Source organism: Ceratotherium simum, chromosome 29 (genome assembly GCF_057802395.1).
Source record: "Ceratotherium simum simum isolate JZ-2026a chromosome 29, ASM5780239v1, whole genome shotgun sequence".
NCBI classification, from domain to species: Eukaryota; Metazoa; Chordata; class Mammalia; order Perissodactyla; family Rhinocerotidae; genus Ceratotherium; species Ceratotherium simum.
In genome coordinates, this window is record NC_141928.1 from 9094506 (window position 1) to 9120953 (window position 26448).

A 26448-nucleotide genomic window follows, 5' to 3' on the forward strand; every position below is an offset into this window, starting at 1 on the left:
TGCTGCTTTGGTGCTCCTTAAACATTTCCTGTCTTGAAGTAGGACTGTCTTAGACCCTGAGTTGAGGTTGAAGCCTGAAATGGGCATCGAGTGGTCTAGGCTGGGAAGAGAAGAGGAATGGGGGCAGGGAACCAGGCCAGCCCAATCACTGGTGCCGGGCACAGAGCAGGCAGGCAGTGAGTGTAACTCGTATGACAGTGAAGTGCCCAATGACGTGAGAACTTGAGGCGGGTCGACCTCTCTCTCTCCTGCCTCCACTGCACTCAGGGCCTGTAGTAAAAAGCTGTGGTAAAAATCTTGGTAAAAAGCTGTGCCGTTCCCACAGGGCCCGTTTCTGACTATTAGAAAACACATTGTTCATTACCTTTTTCATTTCTCTGGGGCTTATCTTCCCAATTAGACAGTAAATTCCTTGCAAAGACGAGTCACTGTGTCTAAACCTCTCTGCCTGCTCAGCAAACACTCACCAGCAGCTAATTTACCAGCAGAGGAAATACACACACCAATCCACTCAAATCCAGGGAAGGGCTTTAAAATTGTTTTTTGAAACATTTTCTCTTAGGGAAAAGCTTTGTATCTTTGTTTTAAAAAGCATATTGAAGAAAAGACAGAAAATTTTAGAATTGTTCCTCGTAGCTTTCAGAAAAACAAATAAAACACAGAAGTCATCAAAGAAAACTGTTTTTGACCCAATTTTTCCTGGGACTTCACGAATCAAGAGAAAGTCCACAAACACTCTAATGAATTATCAGGGTATTAAATACAAGTAAATAATAATAATCACCAGAAAAAGCGGGATAAGTCTTAGGAAACTAGTTGCCAGGGAAAGGATTGATTGAATAAACACCAGCTAGGCCATGATTTTTCGGCCTCTTTTGGTTGGTCACACAGAGAGTTTTGAAAAGCAAGCAGGGGGCAAGGACTTTTATTTGTTTATTTTTTTTGTGAGGAAGATCAGCCCTGAGCTAACATCCACGCTAATCCTCCTCTTTTTGCTGAGGAAGACCGGCTCTGAGCTAACATCTATGGGCAAGGACTTTTAAAGCCCAAATTGGGCCCTTCCTCCTAAGAAGTCAGCAGGCTGGAAGAGATTACAGGTTTCCCGCTGCTGGGATGGAGGTGCGGTCCTCCTGGCTTTAAATTAGGAAGTTTCTGGATAGATCTGTTCTACTAGGTCCATATTGGCATCACCTGGGGGAGACTTAAAACATATTGATTCCCAAGTACGCTACACCCAGAAATTCTGACTTAACTGATCTGGAGTGAGGTCAGAGCACTGATCTTTTTAAAACTTTCCAGGCGATTATAGCCAGGGTGAAGAGCAGTGTATGCCAGTGGTTCCCAAACTTGTCTGAGCATTAGAATCACCTGGGGATCATTTAAAATTTCCAAAGCCCAGGCCACACCAGGGACCAGTGAAATCTCTGGGGGTGCAGCATGGGCATCGGTAGCTTTTGAAGATCCTCAGATGACTCCAATTGCAGACAAGTTTTGGCATCAGCAATATATACATAAGAGAAATGACAAACTGATCTGTGATTGATAGCAGCTGAAGACAAGAAGGCCTCCTAATCTAGATTTTTCTTTTTCTGATTTTTCTATTTCTTTTTTTTTTGGGGGGGTGAAGAAGATTAGCCCTGAGATAACATCTGTTGCCAATCCTCCTCTTTTGTTGAGGAAGATTGGCCCTGGACTAATACTCATGCCCATCTTCCACTACTTTATATGTGGGACGCCCTGCCACAGCATGGCTTGATAAGTGGTGCATAGGCCCACGCCCGGGATCCGAACCTTCGAACCCTGGGTTGCTGGGGCAGAGCACGTGAACTTAACCACTATGCCACCAGGCCAGCCCCGGCGATTTTTCTGTTTCTTAAAATCTTGTTCTCATTAGGTGTTAAGTCTTCTTAATACAGTAATTAGCAATTTTAATGAATATTTATGTAGGGCATGTCCTAATACAAGTTGTATTTTTTATTTCTTATAAGGCATAATTAGAAAGAATTCTGCAGTCTCTTTGAGGTAACTGAACAGGACTGGGGAAGCCTGTGGGTTTAGAAGCTCTCGTCAGGAACCATGTTCTCCCTGGGGGCATCGTCCCCATTTGCGGTGTCCTTGGTACCTGAGCGGGAGAGCTGGCACTGCACTAAGCAAACTTCAAGTGGCTCAGGTGTCATCAGGCCTTGCCCTGCTTCACAGCAATACAGGGGCTGAAGAGCTCTGTGAGCCACTCCGCCAGCGTGGAGCAGCTCCAGTGACAGACAGGTCACCAGGTCTCGGGGTGGTGAGTGCTCACCGCCCTCCAGAGGTGCTAATGATCAGATCCCACAAAGTCATCTTGAGAGCTTTGGTGCAGTTTTGAGTGGGTCCTAGTTTTGTCCAAACCCAGGACATCCCTGCTCTCTGTGCAGCTCAGGCCAGGGGGTGCAGACCCCCAGTGCTGATTGTTCCTTCTCTCTCTCCTAATGGTGCTCCGTCCCTTCTTCCTTTCCTAATGGGCCTTGAAGGGGATGAACACAGGGCTCCACCTTCCCCGGCCAGCCAGGCCCCAAGCTTTGAGTCTGTAGGGCTCCTGAGAGCAAGCTTATTCCTCAAAGGTCTTTCCTGTATGAATTACCAAACAAATGTTCTCATTTATTTAATTATTTGTATTTAGCTTTTTGACTCTTTATTTCTCTTTTATTGGAAAGGATGGAATGGCAGCAGGAGATCTGGAAAAGCTGAACAGGGCAATGGGGCAGTTTTATTACATTAGACTGAACCATTTTGACCTACAAAAATGGCAAGTTCATGTGGCGCAGTCTAAATAGTATATCACATAATATTGATATGACAAACAGTAACATCATTTTAAAGAAATCCTAATCATGGCATCACAAAGTTAGAAGACACAACTCCTAGTCTTCTTTGCTTCCCACTTTCCCCTTATCTGTCAGCTCACCCTGTTGGCCTCCACATGGTGCAGCCTGAAGGCCTCCCCCGTGCTCTCGTTCACCACATCGAACTGGTGTCGATAAGCCACACAGATGAGATTGTCACTCTCTTCCGTTGGCCCATCTACTAAGGTCATCACTGCGGGAGAGTCGGACAGACAGATCTCCTGTGTAGTTGATGAGGATGTAGGAGAAAGGGGTTAGGACACAGCGCAGCCATCTTCATATCAAGCCCCCACTGCCCACCCCCCACCCAGAAGAGGGCCCTCCCCAGGCTCCTGCAGAGCCCTGTGCCTGCAGGGATGGCAGGGACAGGGAAAACGGGGCAGGGATCGCATCAGACTTCTCCCTCCCACACCGTCCTCAACACTCAGACCTCTGTCCACTGCAAAGGGGAGAGGCCAGAAACAGTTTTACAAAACTGATTCAACAGTGTGGTCCATGTTAGTCCTCAGATTGGTCGTGTCCTGTGATATAATAAAAATAATCATTGCTAACCTTGTTGGGCATTTAACACAGTGTCAGGCACTGTTCTCATTGAATCCTCATAACAACCTTATGAAGGAGGTAAGGCTATTAGTCTATTTCACAGATGAGGAAACTGAGGTTCAAAAGTCACGTGACTTGCCTACGGTCACATTGTTTATAAATGGTAGAGCCTGGATTTGAACTCAGGAAATCTGATTTTAGAACTCACACTCCAGGGGCCGGCCCTGTGGCTTAGCGGTTAAGTGCGCGTGCTCCGCTGCTGGCGGCCCGGGGTTCGGATCCCAGGCACGCACCGACACACCGCTTATCTGGCCATGCCGAGGCCGCGTTCCACATACAGCAACTAGAAGGCTGTGCAGCTATGACATACAACTATCTACTGGGGCTTTGGGGGGGAAAATTAAAAAAAAAAAAAGAACTCACACTCCACATAAATGTACATGCTCTACGTAAATACTCATTAAAATTGCTAATTACTGTATTAAGACAACTAATACCTAATTAGAGCAAGATTTTAACTTGTTTTAACTTAGCTGTTATGCTGTTCTATCCCCTGGAATTGAATATTAGCAGAAGTTGATATACATGATTCAGGAGGCTTTAACTCTAGGCAAAAATAATTTCTCAGCTCACCTATAGGCATACTCTGCCTTAGTAGCCAATGTTTGACATATTCATGCCTTAATGTACCATAGTTTTTAAAAAGATGGAAATGGTAAGATCAGGGAAGGAACCTGACCCTCGAGGAGGCTTCTCTCACTAGGTTCCACCCTCAACTGATCAGCAAATCCTACTGACTAAAGCAAGTGGAGAGCTGTGCCCACTGCTTCTCCCCACCTCTCCAGCTACCAAAGCCACCATCGTCTCTTGCTGGGATCCTGCATTAGCCTTTTAGAAGGACTCCTTTTTTTTTTTTTTGTGAGGAAGATCGGCCCTGAGCTAACATCTGCCAATCCTCCTCTTTTTTGCTGAGGAAGACTGGCCCTGGGCTAACACCCATGCCCATCTTCCTCTACTTTATATGGGACGTCGCCACAGCATGGCCTGACAAGCGGTGCATCAGTGTGCACCTGGGATGTGAACTGGCGAACCCCGGGCCACCACAGCGGAGCGTGCACACTTAACCGCTTGCGCCACCGGGCCGGCCCCTAGAAGGACTCCTTATTTCCACTCTTGGCCCCTATGCTCTCCTCTATCCAGTAGCCAGAACAATCTTTCTAAAACATGCCACTTCTCTGCTTCAAACCTTCCAAGGGCTTCCCCTCTCATTCAGAGTCAAAGCCAAAGCCCTTGCAGTGGCCTTCAGGGCTGGAAAGAATCTGGTCCCCATCCTCTCTGACCTCCCTGCCTATTCCCTTGGCTCCAGCCACCCCAGTCTCTTGACTGTGCCTTGAATGGGGCCTTGGGCCCTTGATGGCTGCTCCTTCTGCCTGGAATACACTTTCCCCAGGTTCCTCATCACTGTCTCCCATATTGCATTTGGATCTCTGCTCAAAGGTAACCTCTTCAGAGAGGGCTTCCCGGACATCCTTCCTAAAATAAACCCCACCTCCCCGCTCCACTGTCCTCTGTTCTGTGACCCTGCATTATTGTTATCTCAGGCGTCATAGATTTATTTGCTCGTTTCTGTGCTCCTGCAACTAGAAAGCACTCTCCACGAGCAGAGTGACTCTGTTTTGTGCACTGCTGTATCCTCAGTGCCTAGAACAGCATCTATAGGTGTTCATTGGCGTGGATGAGCTGGATGGAGTAGGAAAACCCCATTTGCCTTAGTCCTCCGGGAAAAACTAGGGCACCAGGTGACGGCTTCCCTAGTTGGTTACTGAACTGTGGGACAACCCCAGTGGATGACACACTCTGGGTAGAAGAAGAGAGTCTGCCTCATGACACCTTGGCCAGGAGAGAAGGGATTTGAAGAGAAAACCTACCCTGATGTACTGGAATTCTTCAACGGGTGACTCTGACAGGGGAGATAACAGTGGGATGCTGGTTACCCCGCTTGGCTTGTTGTGTTTCCTCGTGATCAGAAGCAGTTTATTCCGAATGGCAACAACAATCCTCAGCTCTCTGCTATGGTGAGTGTTAATGGCATACAAGTGGCAGCCTAGGAAGAGAAATAAGTGATGCTGAACACATAACAAGAGATTGGAAGCCCCCAGGCCTTGACAATTCAGCAATACCTAAGAGCCCTGGAAATTAAGAATAACCCAGTGAAATGACTAAGAATGTTACTGCCACCAGACAAAATGGAGACTTGAAAGAAAAACTGCATTGACTTACAGGAAAATTAAGGAAGTCATATATCCTCCTTTCTAGAGTTTGTGGACTTAGCTTCATACCCACTCCATGAAACGAATTAAAGTGAGGGCTGATCAGAGCTCCAGGAACCAAAGGCTAAAATTCTCTTTTCACAGGTTTGCTAACAGAGCTTAACTCACCTTCAAAACCTGTTACACAGGCCTAGGATTTCCTCTAGTCCTCAACACATATTTCTATTACTCAGGTTCTCTTAGGGAACCAGTGATGCTATCTTTGTGACGTTTCCAACTAAAAACCAAACCAAGAAAATCAAATTCCCACTCCTTTTTATTTTCAGTAAAATTTGGGCAGCTGAGAAAAAGATTAACTGAACAGAAACCACCAAAATACGAAGAAATCAAGCCACCTTTTGTCTTCTCGAGCTTGTTTTCTCTGCACTCACACTTGCTCTTCACAGCCTGTTTGCCCTCGATGCCCTTCTGCACAGCGCTCAGCCTGAAGACAAAGAGTCGGGCATCTTTTCCTGGTGAGATAAAGCAGATGGAGGAGGAGATGAAGGGAAAAGTAAAATGACCTGGAAGAGCTGAAAGGGCAGACTGCGTGGGAAAACTTCTGCTAGAGGAATTAGGATTTGGAATGTTCTAGAATCCGAGAGAAACCCCACACTGCCTTAACCTAACAGTGCATTTAAGGATGCCTTCCCCTTCTCCCCCTCACCATCCCCTCCTCAGAGAACAAATGGGCCACCCAGGGACCTGAGCACTGGGCACCAGGAGGAGAAACAGCTGGCACGACCTATGCAGTCAGACCCCCGTGACCCTCAGTGTTGGCCACAGGAGGCTGCGCGCTTTCCTTCCTCCCAGAGAACGCCACCAGAGGGGAATACCACCTTTGTCTGCTCTGAGAATCAGAAGGTCCAGAGTCTCGAGCACGTGCATCTGCTTCACTGGCAGAGTTTTGTCAAACACTGGCACTGACGGAAGGTCATCTGGAAAAGGAAGCCTGGTTACAACACTGCAACCCAGCGCACACTTTCTAGAACCTACAGAATGTGCCTGTGGGTAGTTTTGGACCCCAGTTCTCTCTAGGCAAGGAAGGAGGTCAGCTTCTAGAGCTTTCATAAGGGCTCTACAGTAAGTTCAAGCACTATTCTCCTCTCAGCTCAGGGAGAAGGACTGCTGTTTCCTTCCCAAAGGCATTTGGAACTCTCTATGAGGAGCATAGCGGCAGGACCCGTAACTTATATTCTTCTCCTCAACTTTCATCAAAGAAAAAGCAGCATCTCTCAATCCTAATTTTTACTGTGGTTGTACAAAAGGACTGAACATCAAGTTAAAAAAATTTTTTTAAAATTTAAAATGAAAAAAAAATGCTTAGCCGTTTCTCTTAAGTATTTTCTGATTTTTATGCAATATTTGAAATTGCATATCTTAGGCTATTTTATATATTTCTCAAGAAAGCAAAATTAAAATTTCCTTTTGTATTTAAAATACATACAAACACACCCTATTCCAACACGCCCTATGTCTGTATCAATAGTAGTTTCCTATAGTTTTTCAGTATTTCTCCATATAGGAATACGAAATATCCTTTTTAAACAAAAATAAGAGAAATATCAATTAAATGGCCCAAATAACAGGAAAAAACTAATTTTAGTGGAAACATTCAGGAAGATGTCAGGTAAATGGATGATTAAAGACATTGCAATTACACGTAGGATTTGTTTTTAAGCTTGCTTACTGGGATCTTAAATTGCTAGCAATTACTTTGCTTCTGGGAGTCTCTAGGACAAAGAAAGCTAAAAGTATTATTAAGGCTGTTCCCTAAGCAAAAGATTCACTCTGGTCTTGACGTAAAATCAAGGCAAGGCGAAGATGTCAAGGGAAGGTGTAGACATTCTAGGCAGGAGAAGTGGCTAGCTTATTCTTCATCTGCACTTTATCTGACAGTTAGGTCAAGTGCTCTGCTCTGGGTTTGAGTGTTTAACTATAATTTACATGCAGGGAGCCCTGAAGATCTCGCCTCTTCCAGAAATCTGTGGTTGGGAGTTCATCCATCCCTGGATGGTGCTCAGGAGGGAGCAGAGCTTTTGTCATCAGGATTAGTAACTGCAGGCCGGTGAGGGCTCCAGACTTGCCAGAGCACAGAGCCTGCTAAGCTTTTATTAGACGGAGGGTTTGTCTCTAGTTCCCTGAATGATGGGGGCAAATGTAAATTCTATGATAGTCCGTCAAACTGCTTTCCTTCCTCCTCTACCCCAGGCCTTCCCAAAAGGAACTGATTCTCGGGCTTTTTGTGCTTCTGCTGGGGGCAGACTCGATTTTCAAAACATGGGATGATCATTCCAGTACCAGTATCATTATGATATATGACTAAATAACTGATTATTTCATTTTGTGAATGGCAGCTAACATACAGAGAGGGTCTCCTACATGCCAGGCCCTAATGCTAAGTGTTTCACACGTCACTTAATTGAAATGTCCCAGTGACCCCATTAGGTAGGAATTTCTAATACTCCCATTTAACAGATGAGGAACCTGAGGCTCAGAGGTACTAATAACTTGTCCAAAGGTCATATCTTGAGCATGTGGAACCCAAGTCTGTGCAAGGACAAAGCCCATGCTCCTAGCCAGTGTCGTAGCCTAAAATCAGCACCATATCCCCATGGATTGATGGTGCAACCACGGAAGCAACATTTCTGTAAGGAATTAATAAATGACAGAAGCACTTCCATTTACATTTAAAATGGACGGATACTGTATAGCTGCCCAACTATGTAGAGAGTAAATTAGCAGTTATTCTCGATCAAATCTTTCTCAGGTGGCTGGACAGGTTTATATGTAGCACAAAAAGAAGGGGAAACAAGGATATGAGAAAGTGACATGTGGATTTAATGATCGTTTCATAACAATGTTTTCCTTCCTAATCTCTTTATGAAGAAATAATCTTTTAGATCCAGCTTTTCTATTAGTGCAAAACCAAAACAAATGGTGATAGCATACTTATTCAGTATTTAGTTTCCCTTCAAAGTAGGTTTTGCTACCGTTAGAGTACAAAGGATCTTGATTTTTAATAATGACCTTGAAAGGAGAAGACTCTCAAGGGGGTAAGTCTAATGAAATTAAGCCGAGGCTAATGGAATAGAGTAGAACTCAGCCTGAAACCAACTGGAGAGATTCGCTCACGGAAACCGTTGTAATACGATTAAGCGTAGACAAGAAAAAGGGAGACAAAGAAATAACAAGAGAATTATGGCTTAAAAGCACAACAAGGAATACAAAGAAAGCCTTAAGGCTTATTTTCCTTTTTAGCAAAAACAAACAGGGCAGCTCACTGTATAAACAGGACAGGATAATAATAATCTGAGTAATACATCCAAGGTGGTGGTGGGTGTATATGGCTACCACCTGTGTAAGATGACTTCCCTTAAATTTGGAAGAAAAGAATTCTGTGGCAAATCACAATAAACCTTATTATCTGATACCGCCATTGAATTCTGGATCCATAAAGACGAAAATTTCAGAAAAGGACTTGGAAATCTTGGTATAGGTTTTACATTTAAAAAAACAGAAGCAACTCAGAATTTTTTTCTGTTTTTAGGCAAGCCTTACAAATAGTCACTATGAATCATACTTTCTTTTCCCCAAAAAGGCAAACAGGTAGAATTTAATATTCTTTTAATCACAATTTTTTTTCATAATAATTTGTCTAGGACTATATTTTTGGAAATCTGTGTTATGGTAAAGACAAAAATATTGATAGAGTTTAATTTAATTTCAATAAAATGTAGTTGGTTTAGTGGAAAGATTCTGGATTAGGAATCACCTCTGGGTTCTAATTCCACAGGTGCCACTAACCAGCTATGTGATCTTGGGCAAGTCACATCGTTTCTTCAGGCCTCAGTTTCTTCATCTATAAGACTAAGAGTCTAGACTAAACCTCTAAGTTCTGTTTTCTCTTTTTTAAATAAATTCTTTTATTTGGTTGCACTTTTGGCAAAATCTAAGGATTTTGTTACCTTTTAGCAAGTTCAAAAGGATATAGTAAAGATAATAGCGGCTGTTTAGTAAGTTACTACTGTGCACTTAACACAGGTAACTTTCTTAAATTGCCACAACCCACTCCTTGTGGTTATGACCAGCATCCCCACTTTGTTTATTTCATCAGTTTCCCTCATTATAAACGACTTTTCAGCCACTTAAAAAATTACCCTCACTTAAAGAAACCCCAGGATCAGTCAGGTTAAGTTTTCTTCAAGATCACAAAGATTTTCTAATTGTTTTGTAGTTTCTAAAATTAAATATTTAAATTCTGAATTTATTAATTTTAAATTATGTGCCTTTTACTAAATTAGTTATATATATAGTTATGTTATGTACACAACTAAAACATATATCAAAAATAACAGATAAGGTCAGAAATAAATCCATTGTAGAGCCTTGTCCCTCTCTCTCGTTTTCCTACAGAAGGCACTCAGCACAGGGCCCAGCACTCAGCTGTTGACTTAGTAAACAGCTGAGTCAGGGGCTGAGGAGGGAGTAAAGGTCATGGCTGAGGGTGGGAAGAAGCTGCACTTTTAGGCCATTACGTCACTCTCCCAGCAGTGGTTTTCAGGATGCTCATAAAACATCACTATGATAACCAGAGACTGGGCAGCCTGCTTCTGTGCAGTGGAGGATGTGCCCTTGGAAGATGCTGTCTCTATGCCTAAGGCTCCCCTTGAAGCCCCAGGAGATGACTTGGTACCAGTGTTTAGCCCCTTTAAAATTCATTAGGAGTCTGGAAAATTCCAAAAGGGGCTCCTGCTGGAAGGGACCACACAGTCCTTGAGTCTAAATTAAATCCCCGTCTGAGGTTGAACTCCCTCTACAGCATCCTCGCCAAGGGCATGTCCGATTGGTGGCTGATATGGGTTAACAGGGAACTGACTACACCCCAGGCAGGCTGATCTACCTGGCTGTCAAAAGGTTTGATTTTCTATTGAGTTGAAATCTGTCTTTCCTTCAAAATCTTTTTGTTTCTATATCCATCAAAAATGGGTTATCTGATTCTTATTGTTTGTTTTGAACACAAAGTACTTTTCGAATTAAAAACCTTTAAAAAAAAAAAAAGCACTTCGAGAGAGCATGCCCCTGAGATAGTAGCTCTAAATAACAACATGTCCTTGTGGACTTAAGGTAAAATGTTGGAATCATGATAAACATTGGCTGAAAAGAAGATTCCTTTTGCAGGTCTGCTATCCACAGACTAATTAGAGATTTGGGGACGAGATGAACCTATCATGCACGACTCACCCTCCGGCTTGCTTGTTCAGAATATATTCCCTCTGCTTGTCCTGAAAACAAGGGGCTGATTTTGTAAGGAAATGAACTTTGCTAACCTCATTGCTGATGACACATTTATCTACAGGGAGTTGACTGGCAGTCACCCATCTTAGAAGTACTACAAGTTACACAAATAAAGACATTTGAAGGAGCAGCTACTCACTAACCATCCACTAGCAAGACACCAGCATCGGTGGAAACCAGCAAGGCCTGGCCCCAGGGATCTGCACACACCGCTTCATGAGGGAAATTACCGCAGAAACACTGAGGCTCCCAAGGCTGCGAGGCAACACAAGCGTCAAAAATAAGTGCATGAGAAAGAATACACCACGGCCCATCAAATGGAAATGTACAGTACACCGCCTGAAACAGCAACACAGATACCCTCCAAACCCTGGTGGCTAAATGGGCTCTAGATTCAGCAACCTTTCTGAGGAAGAAAAGTCTCCTTTCAAATACGCATGTAATAGGAAAAGAGTCAAGTCACATGTTTGGCACCATGATCTGTCTCTCTTTTGTAACAATGCTCCTGAGGGGCAATCAAAGCATTGGTAATGTTTTCTAAGCAAACATTTTTCTTTAACACCTAGAAATTGGACCAATGAGTGCCTATTTTTTGGAGAATTCACACTGGTCCATCACAAAAGGAAGTTCCACATAATGCAATAAAAAATGGTCAGATTCCTGTGTTGCTGATTCAGCAAAGTTGTTAAACCATCCACAATGCAAGAAGTTGTTATTATCTTGACATGAAAATGCTTATTGATTCACTCAAGGCTACAGAATCTTAAAGAAAAAATAACATCTGTTTGTAGGAACACGGCAAGAGTTGCTGACAAAACCTACTCGTGTTTCCCAACGGCATATTCATACCACATGAACGTTAATTTTCATTTCAGGCATGAAGAGGTAGTCCTCCCTCACGACTGCCTCGGAGCCGCGTGTGAATGCCGGGAGTCAGCAGGGCTTGTTTAGTGGGTTCTTGGTCACACCAGAATTACAAACATTTTCAACGGAACCATTAACTTCCCTCCAAAGCACGTGGCTTGGCCTCAAAGGACAAAGAAGTTTTTGGAGATTCTCAGGGACGAGCTGAAGTCTTACATCTTCACTTTTACTCTCAATCAGACACCACACCCAGGGCTGTACAAGAGCCCATGTGTGCACGTGTAGGTGTGTTTGTACACACTGGGTGAACACACGCTTGCATACTCAAAGTGATGGCTCTGAGGTGACCTTCAAGGGTGTCATTTGGGTTGAGGGTAAACACAGTGTGTATTATTGCTATCTTAGAAAACTATGCTCTCCCTTTAAGAAACCTAGAAGCCTCAAAATGAATATTGTGATTGCTAAGATGAGGCTTGGACTGTTCTGAAAAGGACACACAAAGAATGGGAAGATATTTTATTAACTGCAAAAGGGCTACACAAGCGCAGGTCAGTAACTGGAATGGCATTTCCCCAAGAAGATTTCTGGAAATTCTGACTTTGTGACTTATAGCAGAAGCACACGAAAAAGCAAAGCCAATATAAATGCCAACTGGGGGACAGATAGAGACATCAGAGCATTAGGTAACACCAAGACAGAAAAACCAACTCTTAATCACAAAATGTTCTCTGACCAGAGGACACAAGTTTAGAACATTTCTGCAGAACAGGGGTTCTTAACCCAGAAGATCTAAGGGCCCTAGAGGATCCATGGAGGGCTTAAGGAGGTCTGCGCAACCCCTGAAATTGTATTCAAAATGTTGTATGTATGTGCCATTTGTACATTTTAATGGGCTAGTGTGTGGAGGGGTGTCCACTGCTTTCATGGGTTCTCAAAGGGGCTGGGGACTCTGTGACGTCTGAAGACATCATATATGAAGTGTCAGTGATGTGAACTCAGACCGGCCTCCACAGAGGCTCTGGTCTGAGGACTGATGGCGTCTGCCATTGCACTGGACACCCTTCTGCCATGTGAGGGGCTCGGTGCAGACTCTGCAGGGCGAGAATGAGGTCTTCAGGCCTTCCTGCCTAAGCGCAGGACTCGTTGCTGGCTCCCTCTAAGAACATTAACACAGCTCATGAAATGATGGATGCCTAGGAGGTTGACAAAACTCATTCTTTGTAAATAGAACACTCTAGGGACAGCATGTGGGGCTCTGGGCTCTGCAGAGCCAACTGCACAACAGTCCCTGAGCCTCTAGAGCAGTGTTTCTCCAAAGACGGCCCGTGGCCCACACTGGTAGGTTATGAACTGATCCAAAAAATGGAAGCTCTTTCTTTGTTGTTCACTGGTGAACAAGTTACAGGTCCACAGAGCTTCATTTTTATGTATGCCTAAGAACTTCTTATTAAGAAGGTTACTAAATCTTACCGGAATTTGGTATTTATAAAGTGCTTGGCAACACTGCACATTCTACTATGTGCATGAACAAACAGATAGTGGGAATTTCTGTAATCTTTGGAAAAGATGCTTTGTCATCAGTTTTGTCTTAAATTGGTTGTGGTTTTTAGCATCAATTGTATTTTAAACTCAACATTTTCCTGAAACCAGACTTTAAAGCGTGTGGCTTCTACAATTCAGATACAAATCATCTATACCTTTATTCTAAAGTAAATATATTTGTAACTTTTGCTTTTATAATGGACACTTCTCTAGTGATGCGCTGTCTGTGAATTTATTCCGTTTAACTTTAACAAATTCCGAATATAGCATAATTAAGTACACATAGGATATTGCTCTACGATAAAAAATCATGCAAGTAGTAAGTTCACATTGCAACATGTTTATTGGGTTTTTTTTCTCTTCTATTCTTGTTTACCACCTAGTTCTGTTTCCACAGGAAGTGGAAATGAGAAGTAGATACACAGGCCACAGACGTTTTTGGCTGGCTGAAGGAACTGTAGAGTAAGCAGTGCTTTCTCAACTGTGGTCCCTGCACCAATAGCATCAGCATCACCTGGGAACTCATTAGAAATGCAAATTCTCAGGGCCCACCCCAAACCTACGGGTCAGAAACTCCACGGGTGATTCTAATACACACTAAAGCTTGAGAAACACTGCCCTAGAGCCTTGCTGTTCAGACCGTGTCCATGGTCCGCAGTCCAGGCAACACATGAGAGCTTGTTGGAAATGCAGAATCTCAACCCACCCTAGAGCTGCTGGATCAGAACGTGCATTTGGTCAAGATGTCCAGGTGGTCTGTATGCACACAAGGCTTGAGGAGCACTGCTGCACCCAGTCTGCCTGACCAGGCCTGGTCTAGCAGCTCTGCTCCATTTAAGCAGGCAAAGGCATGCATTCTATAGAAATAAGGAGGCTCTCATGAAATGTCTACCCAACTCTACCTGGGGCTTCCTTGAGGACTCTGTAGCAGGCAAGCTCTCCTTCCTCTTGCTGTACAAACCCCTTTCCAAGAATCGCAGTAACTTCATTGAGGACAAAGGACATTCACAGTTGAACTTGAAAGTATTATCAACTCACCTCTTTTTTACAGATCCCTGAAGCTGCCAAGCTTGACGGAGCATCCCCTCTCACAATGGATTTCAGTTTTAGCGCCTTACAGAACAGAGATTTCTCTTAAAGTTTGTTATCAGGCAGTAAAAAAACAGCAGGATAAAACAATTATGATTTGAAAAATATTTTCAATAAAACAGGAGTAATTTCAGACTAAAGTTTCAGGTTCCCACACTGCTTTATCACTGAAGATAAGGGATGAAGTTAGCTGGACATGGTGAAGCCCTGATGACAACGTCTCAGCCCAAATTAGCCCAAATGCATCCTGTCATTTCAATTAATCAGTACAACAGGACAGTGATTTCCAAACCATGAGCATTGAAAAAAGTTTCCAGGTCCCTCTTCAAACTTGATGCATCAGAGTCTCTGAAAGTAGAGTCGGGGTTCTTTAAATGAGGACCAACGTGAAGAGCCCCTGTAAGAGGGCACCTGTTTTGGGAAGAAGTTATCTTTCTCTAAGCTGTCCTTGCTTAGCTCTCTACTACCAGGTCAGAACCTTATCTGCAGCTGGCAGCACGCCTCCTTCTCTCTGTTGTGACATGGGGTCAAGGCAGAAAGCTGTGTCACATCCCGGAACTGAGAAATACTAATGTCACATGTGAGGGAGGCAAAGGGCGAGGGATTTTCTTCTGGAATAAAGTGATGCCTGGGAGCCACCTAATTGTGATTGCTTCCAAGCAGTAGGGGGGAAATTCCGATCTTCTGTGAGGACACTCTGTGCTTACTCCTGCCAGGGAGGAGTTCAAGGTGCTTTTCCCAAATTGGCTCCCCACTTTTCAGAAAACTCCCAGGAGGCAGGCAAGTGGTACGTGCTCCCTTGACAAGAGGGAGCCCAGCCTGGGCCCTAGGGGCTCTTGCTTCCAGTCAGCAGCACCCCTTCTTCTGCAGAGTGCTTTTCTCTCAGTCACACCTGCAGAGAACTACACCTACATGGTTATCGAAAATCTCACTTGTGGTGTCCACGGTAATCCTAAGAGAAATTACAGAGCTCCACAGGAGTACGCAAACATAATATTCTTTGCAGGTGGGCCATCTGGTTTGGATGGGACTCATAACTACACGTCTTGCAAACAAGGTTTCAGAATAAAACCCACCTGCCCTATTCTAACAAACTCTGCCTGGCGGGCCTCCTCTTTCTTCCGCGCTGACTTGGGCGATTCAGGTAAGACATCACTAAAAGATCGTCTATTAAGCATGTTCTAAAAAAGAAAAACAAGTTATGAATTCCAAAAATGGTGGTCAAGTCTCATCCCTTGTCCTCTCTGAATGCACAAATCTATTTGTCCAAATAGTCCTATTTCCACCTTCTATATTCATTCACTCAATAAGCATTTTTGGAGCCCATGTTATGTGCCAGGGTCTCTTCTAGATGTTAGGGATAAAAGAACCAACAGGTGGAGAGCCAGCACTTTGTAATGGCTGAGAGCATGGGCTTTGAAATCAAGCAAACTAGCAGCTCTATTGCTTACTAACTTCCTGATATGTGATCTGGGCCACCACGTTGCACAGCTCCAGGGAAGCCATTTGCATAGAGTGGCACTCCCTAGAACACAACATACTGAATTCGATGTGAATGGTACCCTGGAGTTGTGCAACTCTGTGGTCCTCTGGGTAACTTTGGGCAAGTTAGTTAATTTCTGAGTCTCAGTGTCTTTGTGTGGCTCATACCTGTCTCCTAGGTGTGTTATGAGGACTAAGTGAGGTAATGCAAGTAAGGTGCTTAGCACTGTGTTTGGGCACATGCTCGTAAATGTTAGTTCTCTTCCAGACCATAGTCAGGGAATTGGGTACACTCAATCAGCAAGTATTGACTGAGCACTTACTACTCTGCCAGATTTGGGGGATGTAATATACACAGTGTCTGTCCTCGTGGATCACAGAGTGTAACGGGGGAGACAGATTAAGTAACTGATCACATGATTGGCACATGGGATAATTTCTATGCAAGGGAAGTACGTGGAGTATCTGAGAGCATATAACAGGGGGACTATGCTTTATCTGGGGTTGGGAAAGGCCTGCCTAAGGAAGGGACACTTCAGCTGAGACCTGAAGGACATCACGTACTCATCTTGGCACCCTCTCTGCACCCTTCCTTGACCTCAGGGAAAAAAGGAATTGACAGATTACCAATTACGTCTTGCTCTTTAGGGCCCTGGGTTAGTCTGGCCCAAGCCCTGTGAGTGGTTAGGGTGTACTGACCAGCCAGAAGTCAAGGGTGCCTATAAAATGGTGCTGGTCACTGTGCCGAAGGGCAAGGACTACATGAGCACTAGTGCATTTTGATATTCTTCATCTCCCCTGGGCAAGCACCTGAAACCTGATGCTACATTTATTCACACCCATCATTAGCAATTCCTTTTGCTGGAGCTTATGAATGCACGGATTCCAGGCGAGTCTCCCCACCTGTTCTGTGCTTCCTTGTTAAATGTGGGAAATGCTTCTAAACAATAATGATTTTACTCTGCTTTAGCAAATCCCTGACATCTGGTGATCTCACACTGAGTCTGGAGGCCTCCAAAGAGCATGGGTGCCCCTCGAGGCACTGAGTTCCTCAAAGGAGGTGCTGGGTCTCATCAGTGTGGATACGCCTTAGGCCTACGAAGTGTCTTGGCACGAAGTGGATTTTCAGTAAATGTAAATGCTTGTTTCAGTGCCTGAATACGGGCCTAGCCAGTAAGTCTCCAGAAAACCTTAAAAAGCACCCAGTCTTTCTCCACAATCCCCACATAGAGCCTGTCCATCAGCTCTATGGCATGGTAACGTTGAGTAGTACCACCAAGGACAGCCACCCCCAAAAAGCACTCTCCAGTGCTCTAGGGATTGCTGATTGACACTCATGCCCCTCAGCCTGCACCTTGATTTCCACAGGTCCTGGTTTTATGAAAATCACATTCCTGGATATGGACATTCAACACCCCTCCTTCTTGTGGTAACAATGAGAGAACATGAGCCCATATGTGGCCACAGTCCAGTCTTGACAGCAGGGATCAAGGCGGCTCCTATGCTTTTCTAATCAGGATTCATTGCCAGGACTTGTGTTCTCAACTCAGACCCCATGAGAATGAAAGAGGATCATGGACCCAAGGTTACCTTATGCAAATCTGGCATCAAATCCTGGTATAAAGATCGAATCAACATATCCAGAGTACGTCGACGTTTCTGGGCAAATGTTGGGGTTTCCAAAGTGGCTTTTTCACCATTAATTACTAAAACAAATCAAGTTATAAAGGGAATTACAAATATTAACATGCTATTGAAGAATGTCCTTCTCAAGGAAACTTCTCACAGTGACCAACAACCACTTTCCTAACACTGGTATTACCATTGGTATTACCCTTCCTTCATGGAAGAATGCTTAAAAACTCTCCATTTATCTATACAAACCCATATAGTCCATAAGTATGTCTATCTTACCTGTCCTGTTGGACCGCAAGCTTCCTGAGCAGAGAGGATATCTAATTACTTGAAGACCTCATTAGTACACATCCAACCTGCCCCTATCCACCATTCCACCCATTCTACTCATCTTACCCAACCATCCATCCATCCATCCATTCATCTATCCATTCATCCAGCCATCCACCTATCCACCCACCCATCCAACACATAGGTCAAACCACCAGGATGCTATTCAATGAGATTAAATATATATTTGCTGCATTTTGTTAGGAAAATAACAATTGCCTAAGCAGAGTACTAGGATTCTTAGCCTAATGGAAGTTTCTTCTGGAAAAAAATCCTGGTGGTTTAGTGGATCACAGACACTAAGAGTCAATAAAGTGGAATGTCCAGTTACACATTAGAGCACAGAATAAAAGTATGCAATAGACGTTAGGAGCTTGAAGTCAAGACAGTTACAGGTTTGAATCCCAGCTGTGCTACTATCTGTACATTCTTAAGCAAATTATTTAGCTTCCTGGGGCCTCAGTTTTCTACCTTGTAAAATGGATATAACCATTTTTCCTTAGGGTTGTTGTAAGAATTTAAATGAGATAATACAAATAAAGGGTTAGCACAGTGCTAGGCACATCAAACTGAATAAATACTATTATTTTTCTCTTACAGAAGGACAAGGAAAAGATAGTGTTTATGAAGGACTGAAAAATGAATTACTGGGGGACTGGCATTTCCTAGGTAGGATCTCTCTGCTGGGGGCAAGTTGGGCTTGTTTGTGGCAAGACATCTCTCAACGGATTTAAACTATGCATGTATATTACTTTCTCTAATTCTGTGATCGGGAATTTTTTGTTTGAGGATTTTTTTCTCCTTAGTACCCCAGAAAACTCCATTTAAAATGACTTGTTTCAGCTGAATAAGGGGGAAAAGTCCAAATTTTTGTTGAAAGGCTATTTCCCGTTATCTCGGAGTTTTCTAACTTGCCTACTTCCTTCCCTCCTCCTGCTAAATCCACTTTGGAATTCAAAGAGACTTCTGATCCCTTGGCTTCTCCTTTTCCTCTCAGTCCATCAGCCCCTCCTGGTCCCCCCTGGCTGCATGCTCCAATCCTTCCATATAACATCTTCATAACCTTCAGCCCCATGTTCTTCCATTATATCTATCTTTCAAATCTTCAGCTATAAATCAACTGAACCCTTCACTTCATTTCATCACAAGCCTCTGAGGGGGCTGAAGACAGTCATTCTGTTGACCGGCTCCATTTAAATCGACGGATTCCACTAACAAGCTGGGTCCTTAGTGTTGCTGAGCCATCTCTAACTACTCCATGGTTAAAGGGCCACATGCCCACAGCAGTTCCTTCCCTGCTACAGATACTCCACAAAGAGTGCTTGCCTCCTGCGCCCCACGTGTCGAGAGCCTTTCAGCTTCTAGCTGCTAAACCCCCTCTCTGTTGCTGACTCCTTGTTTCAGGTCTGTTTCTTGCTCTCTGCCTGATCCTCTGGACTTGAAACACACGGACCCCGCAGTTTTAAGACTCAGGCAGTTTCACACAGAATTTCAGAATTCTGGCTTGTTTCGAAAACTCAGAATAAGTGGCAACACTGGGCTCATGCTCCTGAGTGGCATCAACTGGCTGGAGCAGAGGGCTTGCTTTCCCAGCACTCCTTACTGTGCTATGCTGGCCTACGTCACTCCCTCATATTCCCTACCCATCTCTCTAGGCATGTGAGTTTGTGACCCCTGTTCTAGTATCTGAAATAAAGGGCATAGGTAATGGAAAGGAAGAGACAAATCAGCACCTTATGCAAGAGATCTGCAATGTTTGCTGCTTCTAATCAGGGTGAGACATTCGCCAGGACCCTGCTGTAGGTTAAATGTGTGAGACAACAAACCCTGGTGGCCCAGCCAGGAAACAGAGGAAGCCCCAACAAAGGAGCTTTGCATTTCTCCATTCTCCAGAAGACAGTTTTGGAAGCCTGTGGAGATCTTTACAAGGGACTGGAGGGATTTTACAGAGAGAAGAGAGGTTACCGAGTGGTGTGGCTGGGACTGGGATACTTTGGTGACTGGAATTAAGTGACACTCATCTCTTCAAGTGTCAACTGCATGGGTAGATGCACAGGGGAACTTCTGTGCGGCTGCTGAGGGAGGATGCATGATCAGGGCTGTGAAGGGGAGAGGGGAGAAACAAGAAGACAAAGGAGGGATAACAGGTGTCTGCCCCTCGCCCTGGCCTGAGGGATTGGTTTTGACCATCATGAAAGTAAGATTAAGACTGGAAGCTGAGGGGGCATTTGTTCATGAAGGACTTTGTGAGGCTCAATCAGTGCTACCTTGGGGTCAGGTGACCAAGATGGACTCAAGGAGGAGAGGCACATTTCTAAATGCTCCAAAACTGCACAGAAACAGTGTGTGTGTGTGTGTGTGTGTGTTTGTGAGTCTGTGTATGTGGCGAGGGGGACGGGGAGGCAGCCAGCACAGCAGCTGCAGTGTCCAGCGTGCCCGGAAGAAGGAGAGAAAGCAGCACCGTCACAGAGGGCACAGCATGAGCGGCAGTGCGCAGGGCCCCAGAGGCTTGCAAGCTGCACTTCCAGCTAAAATCACCGAGGGATACTCTGGGGAGGGGTGTGGCAGAACTCTTGTGGTTCAGAAGATGGGGGCTCAGAGTCAGGTATTCAGGTATTATCAGTGGAGCTAAAATGTATATTCACCAGCTAGTGAAACCTGGGGTGGTTCGGTTCTACACACATCATATTCATATTGTCTCTGTCTCTCTCTCTCTCTCTCTCTCTCACACACACACACACACACACACACACTCCCTAACATCTCTCCCCATCCCTAAGTATGTATCCATAACCACTCTTTGCCCCACCTACATCTCACTCTCTGACAAAGACACAGATACACACATAAGCAAAGATTCAGAAACGGCTATATCAGAACCCTGGGCAGAAAGGTAAACTTGAGGCCCTCTGGTATTGAGTGGGTGAGTGTGGATAAACTTCAAGGCAGTTGGGTAGGACGGCAGGTACAGATGAGGACACAGAAGAAAACCTACACGCCACTGCCAGAAAACTAAATACATTTCAGGTGAAGAATTAACAGAGCATGGAATGCTTCAACAATGGTATTTTCTTATACAGCATCTCGGGAGAATGTGAAGAATTGTATTCAGAGGTAGAACAAGTTGCAAAAACATTTCAAAATAGAAACTTACATTTCACTAGCAAAAAGTCCCTGAATTCCTGGTGGTCTGTAAACACCGGGGGGGATGGTAAGGGTGGGCCGAAGAGTGGTACGCTTTCTTCTGAAAATATTTTCAGCCTATGTAGAGAACATTTCAGAATTACTTGGTTTTTCTTCAAAGATGACCAATATTTGGACCTTAAATTTGTCCAGTTGCTTATGTGATATGTTAGGAATATTCATTCCACAGGAGTGCCTTCTCTGGGCTGCAGAGCCTTGGCCACCATGCAGCTCTCTCTGTGTCCTGCAGGGCAGAGGCCAAGCCTTCCTGAATCCTTTGTGGTCCAACCTACCAGGCCATGGGCAAGGTCAGGCACCCCAGGAATAACAGCAAGGGCCACCACTGAGCACCCACTGCATACCAGCAGCATATTTAGTGTTTTAGGAAACAGCATCAACTGATTCTCACCAAACCTGCCACCGTGGTATCAACACCTTCATTCTACAGACAAGGCCTGAGGCTCCAAGAAGAGAAACACTTTTTGCAAAGCCTCAAAGTTAATAAGTGACAGAGCTGGGATTCCAGTTCAAATCTATCTGGCTCCAAGTTCATGCTCTTTTCACATACGATACCTTTTAACAGATTAATTTTTGAGACTAGAAGGATAAATGGGCAGTGATGTAGCCTAGGAAAGGGGGTTCTCTGGTCAAGATGAAACATATCAAATTTGTTTCCATTGTAAAGTACAAAAAAATTCCAACCCAACCCTGACACTTGGGTCTACTGCACAGAGCAACACTAGGTATATTTTTTAGTTAGAAAGACTAAAACAAGTCTTTCCCAAAGAGATGGTGGTCTTGAACAAAGGTCTATAAGGTGAGACATTCATATGAAATCAATCAGGAAATATGGATAACAAGAGTCTCATAAAATCTATGCAAATTAACAAGTCAACATGAGAATTACAACAAGCGATTGAGATACAGTCAGTACCCACCTGTAATTGTCATTTTGTTGATCATACCTAACTAAGGCAAAAATATCTGTGGTGATGGTTAAGGAAATTAATCAACAACTCGGATGCTCAGTCAATGGCTCGCGCTTTGAAAATCCCTTGTGCAACATCATCCTAGACCTGTGCTTTTGTGGTCAGGGCCCCTATCACTCTTAGGTTGAGATAGAACCTTGACTTCTTTAAAAGAGACAGCCCAGGAAGACACAGGTTCATTCTCTGTGTACTCATCCTTTGGGGAAGGGCTAAATCTCCAAATCTCTCAGAAAAGCAATATAAATAAAGCTATTAAGCATCTAAGCAGGAAACAAAGCAAAGAGAGCAATTCTTTTCTTGCCTGGAAATATAAGCAAGATCCCAGTATGAAATTAGTCATATATTTATCTCACACATTTTGAAAAGAAAAGCAATTTAAATGCTTCCACTGTATACCTTCCCTCTCTCTCCTTCCGGCTTTGGTAGACAAAACAAACCAATGTAGCTGGTGGCAACCACTCAGTAGAATCTACTTTGCCGAGCTAAAATAGTACCATACTTCCATCCTGCTTTTCTTTCCTTCTCCCACTCTTCCTCCTTCCCTACCATCTCCCACCCCCAGCTTTCCTTAGCTAGGGCTAAAAAGCCATCAATCCTTCAAAGTGTTTTCCATTCCTAGACTCAGTGGAAGGAATCTGCATTAGCTATGTTTGTCCCTTTCCAGAAATAAATGTGCTAAGCCCCAAATCTAAAACATATCACTAAAGGAAATTCTAAAAATAATGACTACTTCTCAGTCAGTTAGAGTCACCTCCTCCCCTGCTACATTGTACCTGGAGAAGCTTTCTGTTCTACAAGAAGAACCACTGCAGGAAGGGGGAATTATTAGCCCTATATCCCAGCGAACACAGCAAGATATCACTTAGCAAGCAGGGAGGAGAACAAAAAAATTACTGTTCAAGTGTAGGTGCATATCCGTTTTCTTCCCTGCCCTCATAGAAGAAATCTGGCAACTTTCAACTTTTAAAATTTATACTCTATATTGTTAGGTTACAACGAACAAGTCAAAGTATACAGAACAACCTATTTTCAGATACAAAGAGTCATAATGGTCTGTCTCCCAACATTTTTACTAGAGTCTCCGGGCAACATGAATAACTAGACCAGAATTTATTCTGAAAACGGCTATTTAGTTGCCTTTACTTATTACGTACAACTTATAGAGCCACCACCTTTGGGTCTCACTGTCATGGCCTGTGACCCAGAGTAACAGCGCCACGACTTGGTATCTGTTGGGCTGAGCCATGCTCAGGTCCACACCTGCCTGACTGAGCTGAGCCTGGACATTACAGAGAACTTCAGCAGGACTTTATCAAGCGTATGAGCTAAACAGGGATTAGAGGAAGGAGAAGGGAAGCAAATAAAAATATGATTAATTCTATCATTTTTCAAATTTCAAGAGATGGTAATATAGCAGCTATTACTAGGGCTTAGAATCAACAAAGAAAAATCATTTTGGCTTTTTATCTTAACCTGTAAGTTTTTATACCTAAAGCAAATTTGTCAGAGGATACACCACCTATAATTCTTCTAATTCATTTATTATTGATGGATGGTAGGAAGTTTCCCTCATTTCGTAGACTATCTGAGGAAGGCAAAGATATTTCAGAAGCTAAGAATTCTCTGAGAATTAATCCATCCATCACTCCAATGGATGGAAAGAGAAGAGGGAAAAATACAACGCTGAGGAAAAAATCCAAAATGGTGGGTCTAAGAAACTAACAATACAAAGCGAGTCAATTATAGCATTGGGTTTGAGGGTCACTTTAAGTCCAGTGAGGCTGAACAATAGCTCGCTAAACTGGAGCATTCCCAAAGGTCCAGGATACGTGTAAAATGGGAGCGGATCATGGAAGGCTTAAAGGCAGGAGACGGTTCCTCTCCTTCCTGGAACACAATGGTGACAATATCGTTTCCAATGTGGCGCTTCCTCTCCACCTGGATGTAAGCATAAATAACATCACTGAGAAGGTCACTCAAACATGGCACGTTCGCAGAGTTAAAAAACATAACACAATACGACAATCCACAATCACGACCATAGAGCCGTGAACTTCAGCCATCTTTGGCTTTTTGCCTCCCGTGTTTTACTAGCCCCCAGTCTCCTGGCTCTTGTAGCCGTCTCTTCCGCTCCTGCCCAATTCAGGCCTGCAATCCCTCTTGTCCCCCCTTCTAAGAACCCTCGTAACTGGCCTCCTTGCCTCATTCCCTCTCATTTTACTGCTCTGATCCTGTTTACGTTCTCTCATCATCTCCTTAGCCTGGCATTAAAGGTCCCCAAACAAGAGGTATTGCATCGGCATTCCCTGGGGATGGGACTCAAACATGCATATTTTTATAAATGCCGAACCATATGTTTGGTGAGAACAATGGCCCTACCTAATCTGACCCCAGTTGGCCTTTCCAAAGGATCACCTAGACCTGTGGGCAGCAAATTTTTTTCTGTAAAGGGCCAGACAGTACATATTTTCAACTTTGTGGACCATATTGTCTCTTCGCAACTACGCAGCTCTGCCATTGTGGCGCAAGCGCAGCTATAGATAATATATACATGAGTGGGCATGGCTGTGTTCCAGTAACACTTTATTTAACAAAATAGGTAGTACATTGGATCTGGCGCATGGGCCATAGTTTGCCAACCCCTGTCCTAGACCTTTGCCTCATCAGCCAAACAGAATGATTCATTGTTCTCCATGGATCCCTTGCGTGTCCCCTATTCTACACTGTAAGCTCCTGGAGAACAGGATCCCTGTCTGATTCATGTGAGATATTTTTTCCATTTTGCAAATGAGGAAACTAAGGTTTAGAGAGGTTCTAATAATTGCATTTCAAGTCAATTAAAAAACTAATTATTTTTGGCAATGATTTCTTGAATATGACACTAAAAGCATAGCCAACAAAAGAAAAAATAGATAAACTGGACTACATCAAAACTTAAAACTTTTGTGAGCCAATTCTGATGGCCTAGTGGTTAAAGTTTGGCGCTCTCTGCTTCGGTGGCCTAGGCTCAGTTCTTGGGCGTGGAACCACACTACCCGTCTGTCATTAGCCATGCGGTGGCAGCAGCTCACACAGAACTGGAAGGACTTACGACTACAATATACAACTCCGTACTGGGGCTTTGGGGAGTGACAAGAGATTTTCACATATTGAGGTATATGGGGTAACTATTCGGGTTCAAAACTGATTCGGCTTGAACTAAAAAGCCTGACTTACGGCCTATAAAACATACATGGTACATCTGCTTACCCATTACAGTAAAGAATGCACTCTCTTAAGAAAAGAATGCATACTTCCCCTCCTGTGTCCTATTGGTAACGCCCTATTGGTAACGCCCTATTGGTAACGCCCGGATTAGTCCTTTTCCTGACATCATGGTCATGTTGACCTGCTAATTTGCAATTGAATACCTCTTTGAAATTTTGATGAAAATGTATCCTGAGTGTGTTTAACATACGTTCTTTATTCTAAAAAGATATAAGACTGTACTGTAAACCATGCTTCTCTGGAATGCTTTCTAAAGCCTTTCCGGGTTATAATCCTCACTCTGGCTCAAGTAAACTCACCCTATTTCTCTTATCTATAGAATGGTCATTGGTTATTTTGCATTGACAGGAGGAAAAAAAAATTTTTTTAACTTTTGTTCGTCAAAGGATGCTATCAACAGACTGAAAAGGTAACCACGGAATGGGAGAAAATATTTGAAAATCATATATCTGATAAGGGGTCATACCCAGAACACAAAAAGAACTCCTACAACTCAGCAACAAAAAAACAAATAAACAAATAAAAACAAATAACTCCAAAAATGGGCACCCGATTTGAACAGATATTTCTCCAAAGAAGATATACAAATGGCTGATAAGCTGCAAACACACTCAATACCACTAATCATTAGGGAAATGCAAATCAAAACCGCAATGAGATACCACCTCACACCCATTAGGATAGCTATCATAAAGAAACAAACAGAAAATAAGTGTTGTTGAGGATGTGGAGAAATTGGAACCCTTGTGCAGTGCTGGTAAGGAAGTAAACAGGTGCAGCTGTTGTGAAAAACGGTTTGGTGGTTCCCCAAAAAATTAACATAGAATTACCATATGATCCAACAATTCCATGTGTGGGTATACATCCAAAAGAATTGAAAATAGGGACTCAAACAGATATTTGTATACCAATGTTCATAGCAGCATTATTCATAATACTCAAAAGGTGGAAACAACGCAACTGTCCATCAATAGATGAATGGATAAAGAAAATGTGGTATAAATATGCAATGGAATACTATTTAGCCTTAAAGAGGAA

At 43.6% G+C, this 26448-nt stretch overlaps 1 protein-coding gene across 1 annotated transcript in view; it reads right to left on the reverse strand.

Moving 5' to 3' along the window:
* Positions 1-26448, reverse strand: part of GARNL3 (GTPase activating Rap/RanGAP domain like 3) — a 152347-nt gene that overhangs the window by 21286 nt on the left and 104613 nt on the right. The window contains exons 13-23 of the mRNA XM_087419035.1: positions 23973-24081; positions 22093-22138; positions 21126-21232; positions 17597-17712; positions 15601-15705; positions 14474-14548; positions 11173-11284; positions 6571-6669; positions 6088-6204; positions 5351-5526; positions 2942-3100 (exon numbers count right to left, since the gene is read on the reverse strand). Coding sequence (XP_087275161.1) covers positions 2942-3100; positions 5351-5526; positions 6088-6204; positions 6571-6669; positions 11173-11284; positions 14474-14548; positions 15601-15705; positions 17597-17712; positions 21126-21232; positions 22093-22138; positions 23973-24081 — 1221 coding nt within the window. The remainder of the gene's footprint in view (positions 1-2941; positions 3101-5350; positions 5527-6087; positions 6205-6570; positions 6670-11172; positions 11285-14473; positions 14549-15600; positions 15706-17596; positions 17713-21125; positions 21233-22092; positions 22139-23972; positions 24082-26448) is intronic.